The 5,830-nt window shown below is 34.9% G+C and overlaps 1 protein-coding gene across 1 annotated transcript; it reads left to right on the top strand.

Moving 5' to 3' along the window:
- Positions 1-309: 309 nt before the first annotated feature.
- Positions 310-5,763, top strand: LOC107301615 (retinoblastoma-like protein 1; the record flags this gene model as incomplete). Its single annotated transcript, XM_015830816.1, has 5 exons — positions 310-476; positions 1,752-1,864; positions 3,635-3,738; positions 4,142-4,279; positions 5,587-5,763. Coding segments are annotated over 5 exons (699 nt in total), but the record flags the coding sequence as incomplete, so codon positions are not given.
- Between the last annotated feature and the right edge of the window lie 67 nt (positions 5,764-5,830).

A 5,830-nucleotide genomic window follows, 5' to 3' on the forward strand; every position in this document is an offset into this window, starting at 1 on the left:
CATTTTACAGATCATACATAACTCATCATGCATGTTATTGAGAGATTTGGAGGGAGGGGGAGGGGTTGTGTGAAGAAGAGCAGTATTATTCTCTGCCCATTTCAGAATAGCTGAAACTCCATAGTGTTTTGCACTAAAGACCTGCCATAGGAAAGTCTCAAAATGAATCTGTTGTGATGCTGTAATAATATGTCTCTGCACAATATCAATGATTTCTGAATTGCTGTTCGTAATTGTTGAAATTTATATAGTGATGTTGGACTATGCAGTTGCCAAAACAGTTTAAACAAGATTTTATTTGACTTTCAGAAAAGATCTTTTGCACCGTCAACCCCTTTAACTGGTAGGAGTTATCTAAAAGAGAAGGAATCAGTAATTACTCCAGTTGCTTCTGCAACACAGAGTGTGAGCCGGTTACAAAGTATTGTAACAGGGTTGAAAAATGCACCAAGTGAACAGCTTGTAGCTATTTTTGAGTAAGTTGTATTACATTTGTCTTCTATGTTGCTCATATCTCTAATTTCTGATTTTCATCTTTCTGATAATAATTTAGAACATTTGATATTTTATTTGATAATAAATAACCATGCTGTGTTTCCTGAATTGTAACCTCTAATGTTAAAGGGCAAATTATTTGAAATTTTAGATATTTTGAAAAGCAATGTGCAATGTCTTATTATTTAAATAACAAATTTTTACTGTTATGTTTAAAGGAACTTTCAATCATGGCTGAGAAACACAATTATTTTTCTATGTATTTGTAAGGTCAGGTTTTCTATTCAGATTCTCAAATAAATGCAGAAGCAATAGAATTTGAAAAAAGTGAAAACTGGAGATACAGAAATTTTTTTGGGGGCAAGAAAATATTTTGCTCATGATTTGAATGATTTGTTGGAAAGGTTAGGCAGGTTGCATGATAGATGAAGGAGTATAGATCTGCAAATTAGTATTTTAAAAGCAAAGGTAATTGACATAGAGTGATGTGCAAATGCTGATAGAAAGAAGGAATGTAGTATATGATTTCCTGCAAGAAATATTTAAAAAAAGACCCAAAATAGCTATTATAGTAACAAGTTTCTTATGTTCTATAGAAATAAGTATGTAAGAGTAATTTGGATCCAGTGAGAATAGCTTGCATAATAGCATCAAAAATAAATAGGTGCTGAGGTTTTATCACAACAAGAATAAAAGAGGATTGTATTGCAAAATAAATACATGAAGGAAGAGTGGATGGAAAGGAAGGAGGAGACTGAGAAACTTGTGCATAGGTAGAATTGCTGAGATTCTCAAAAGAGAAGTTTAAAGAGCAAATGTCAGGAATGAATCAGTGTGTGTGGAAGAATGATTTGCAAGGACAGAAACATATAGAGAGTAGTATTAATATAAACTTGATTTAGTATTAATTTAATTAATTTAATTTAAATTTAATTAATAATGTAAACTAGATTTAGTCAGATTGTTGTTTTTTTACTTATCACCTTCCTTTAATTTCTTTTGTTTATTCCTTCTTACTTTTCTGCATTTGGTGTAACATTGCTTGCCTCAGGTGGGAGTAGCATAATGAGTATGAAATGTATTAATACATTCACTTGTTAAAATGATTATGGGAGACTTCTTATTTGTAAAGTTTATTATTTTAAAAAACATTACATTACCTGTAATTAGTTTGAAATGCATATTAATATTTTGTTTTAAACAAGATGCTATTTGCCAATCATGTTTAAATTACGTATTTTTATGTTCCATTATAGATCATGTATACGGAATCCTATGGAGAATATCCTGAAAGGAGTGAAAAAGATAGGTGAAATTTTCTGTCAGAATTATACTCTATCAGTCAGTGATCAACTGGTATGCCATTTAGGTAAGAATAGGAGAAAAAGCGTGTGTTTGTGGGTGTATGTATATGTGCATGTATGGTTTTATATCTATCTATCTATCTATCTATCTATCTATCTATCTATCTATCTATCTATCTATCTATCTATCTATCTATCTATCTATCTATCTATCTATCTATCTGTATCTCGATATCTATGTCTGTCTGTCGGTCTGTCTCTCTCTCTCTCTCTCTATAGATAGATAGAGATAGAGATAGATATAAATATATAAAATTATCTTAAAAATGCGAATCCCGGGTATATTCATAATAAAACTAGAAACACGGATCACTGAAAGTAAACATTTATTTAAAACTGAGCTTTCGTCAGTGCCTGCTGACATCGTCAAGAGTGTAAGCCAGGAATGGGAGGCACGTTCTTATAGTCTCTGTGAAGCTAGCAGTTTAGCTAACGAGCGCGTTACGGGTCTATTTGGCCCCCCGCCCTCCCGCAATCAATTTTATTGATCCTATTTCTGTCGGGCTGGTTGATGTCTGTTTTAAGTTTTGGCACTTTGCCTCTCTCTACTCGCTCCACCTGGCAGGAGAGTTCGTCTTGCCGTGCGCGCTCGTCCCGCCGCTCGAGCAACTCTTCTGCATGCGATACTGCCATTTCGGCTGGTCGCTCCTCCATCGTGCTGGCATCGCTGTCCATGTTGGTCAAATGCCCTCTCCTGATGTCCATGGGTCTGGTTTGCCTCCTTGTCACCTGCTGTGCCGATGTATTGGCTAGTGAGAGGTTACGATCCTCTGCCTCCCTGCTCGCGCCGGGGGGAAGTGACCGTTGGTTCATCCATTCAGTCTTCCTGCATGATAATACATACTGGCGCAGTGTCTGGTAAGCTGGCAATAACTCAATATGCCGGTTAACAGAATGTTTAACAGGCGGCCGCCCTTAGTTGTATCATGAGCAATGACTCTGGCCTCTGTAAAATTGAAAGTATGGTTGTGCTCGATGGTGTGAGCCAACGTAAAGAAAAACGATCGCAGGTATGGACTCACACACACATACGTACGTACGTACGTACGTACGTATGTATGTATGTATGTATGTATGTATCATTTCATTTTTAATGTGCGGCAGTGTGTTCACAGGAAAAAAGTGATAGTCTTTATGTTATCTTAATTGTAATGATAATATTTTTCTTCTAGTTATAACTCCTTCCTTTTTTAAATTAAAGAATGGCAGTTGAAATGGGTCCAAACTTTTACCTATCCCAGTCTTCTAATTTTACAATAATCTCCAAGAGAACCTGAAAGAAAAACATTACTGTAGTGCAGTACTTATCTGCTGATGTTTCTGAACAAATAGGCAGATTTAGCAAATTTTGGATACCTCTGTATTCCAAATCAAAAGGAATCTGCACGATGAGTGCCACTGCTCTTTCATATCCTAATATGAACTTTGGAATATGTTACAGTGTCTTTTTGTTATTTGACAATTCTGGCATATATTTATCCACTGCTTTGATACTGGGTTTTTCTAACTTGTTAAATATCTCCTGCATTTATAGGCCTATATTCATTTACTCAAATATAGATGCTATAAGCAGTGGAATTTGTTTTTTGATAATTCTACGTAGAACTTATTCTTTAAGATCTGAAGCCTTTAATGCATTCTTGATCAATATGAAGTCACATACTGCTTTACAGAAAAATTGCAGATAAACTGGACAAGGTTTTAAGTATTAACCTTTTTATTTATGTATTTATTATTTATCATTAAATATTATCAATATTTGGCTTAATTTTCAGATTTTGCTCTTCACCGATTAAAATTGGCAGAAATTTTGTATTATAAAAGCTTGGAAACAATAATGATACAAGAAAAGCGAAGGCTGCCTGGCAAAGACATGTCTGTAAGTTCAGAACTATGGAGAAAAATACATTAGAACACTTTACATTTTTTTTGGCTTAAACGTATAATCTTATATAAGGTTTTTTGATGGAGCACATGCTGAGAAGAGCTCATAAGTAAATTTTAGCATTTCTGAAGATGCTAACCTTGTCAATTTTTTGAGAAGCAACAATTCTGTAATTGAACCAAAGATCTGAATTCTTGATTATATTATTTTTCCTCTAGTTCATTTTCTTCTTTAGATCAGCAGTCCCCAACCTGTATGATGTTAGACATTCCCATAAAATCTAACCTCAGATGATTCCCAAAAATCGATTTGGCATCCCAAATATTTTTAAGAATTTAAAAATAAATGATATAATTTTGTATGATTATAGGTTTCAATTTTTTTTTCTTCTTTCTAGACCATTTTAGAACAAGATATTTTCCATTGCTCTTTGCTTGCATGTTGTTTTGAAATAGTGCTGTTTGCATATCGTTCACCAAGAACTTTTCCCTGGATCATTGATATTCTTAATGTCAAGCCATTCTATTTCTATAAGGTAAGCACAGAAAAAGCATTGATCTTTACACAAAATGACTTCAGCTTTTCCAAGTGGTCAATCAGCAAGCCCTGTTTTGTTTCATTTGTCATTCTATAATAGATAGCAACCAGTTCCAGCTCTTATTGTATGTATCAGTATAATCCACAGTTGATACTGAATTACTTTTACAAAAATGATGTGCAGTATCAACCAGCACCAAAAGAAATTGGCAACTAATAAAAAAAAGGCATAACTGGATTGTAGACTTGCATTGGAGGTCAGCCTTGTTTAGCTGTCCTGTTGGAGACAACAATTCCTCCACTAAGCAAAGAGGTTGCTGAATGGGAAATCATGTGATCGTGACTGCTTTCATGAGCTGTGGTGGTGCGATAGTTAGAATGCAATATTGCAGGCTAATTCTGCTGACTGCCAGCAGTTCAATCCTAACCCACTCAAGGTTGACTCATCCTTCCATCCTTTTGAGGTTGGTAAAATGAGAACCCAGATTGTTGCGGGCAATATGCTGACACTTAGAGAGTGCTGTAAAGCACAATGAAGCTGTATAAGTCTAAGTGCTATTGCTATTCTGGTTGGAAAGAGACAACACTTTTCAGTTTCACATCTTTGGCCTTTTTTTTGCCTTTTAACTCCTCCATTTAGAATATCTGCTTACTGTCTTGCACACATCAAAAGCAATGTGATTGTGGTGTTATGCAAACAACCTACAGTACTCTCTGAAATCTCTTCCTATCGAATCTCTACTATGCAGGGAAGTGGGAAGCAAGCAATATCTGTAGGCAGTTTGTCTATCCTTTCCTACCACCACCTTCCCCCCTGCTCTGCTCAGGGGGTGCATACTGACTGTAACGGCAATCACATAACTGGGGGATGCTGTGAAGATGACATATGGTTGTAAATTGGCCATAATGTTGCTTTTTCATCACTATGATATCTTTGAATGGTTGCTGAACGAGTGGTCAGTAAACAAGGACTAGTTGTATCTACCTAATTATATTCAGATTAGTTTAATCATAATAACAGTTCTTATTTTACCCTGAGTTCTTATAAAATTGAAGCTGCTTATTTTTCTGGAAAACATTGAAGTGCTTAAGGTATGCAAGAAAATGGTTCTACATAAGGTCTTTTAAAAACTATTCTGGGCAAAATAAATATTTTAAACAATCATTTACTGTGAAAAAAAATCAAAGGAATGCATTCATTTGTAAAATGAAACTCACATGAAATATTTTGTGCTCCTACATTGGGATAGATAAAATTTGGATTTGTATTATGTGTATGTGACTAAACTAATGTTTGCACTCAAGGTGATTGAAGTATTGATCCGTTCAGAAGAAGGTCTCTCAAGAGATATGGTAAAACATCTTAACAGCATTGAGGAACAGATACTTGAAAATCTAGCCTGGAGAGAAGACTCTGTACTTTGGGATGCCCTTCAAGTCTCAGAAGATGAGGTTCCTCGCTGTGAAGAAGTATGCTGTCAAGTAAACAATTCATATTTAAAACATGGAAATTACTTAAATCTTTCAAATCTGAAAAACTGAAAATACT

The sequence above is a fragment of the Protobothrops mucrosquamatus genome, unplaced genomic scaffold (genome assembly GCF_001527695.2).
Source record: "Protobothrops mucrosquamatus isolate PMUCROS unplaced genomic scaffold, P.Mucros_1.0 scaffold15117, whole genome shotgun sequence".
Taxonomy (NCBI): Eukaryota; Metazoa; Chordata; class Lepidosauria; order Squamata; family Viperidae; genus Protobothrops; species Protobothrops mucrosquamatus.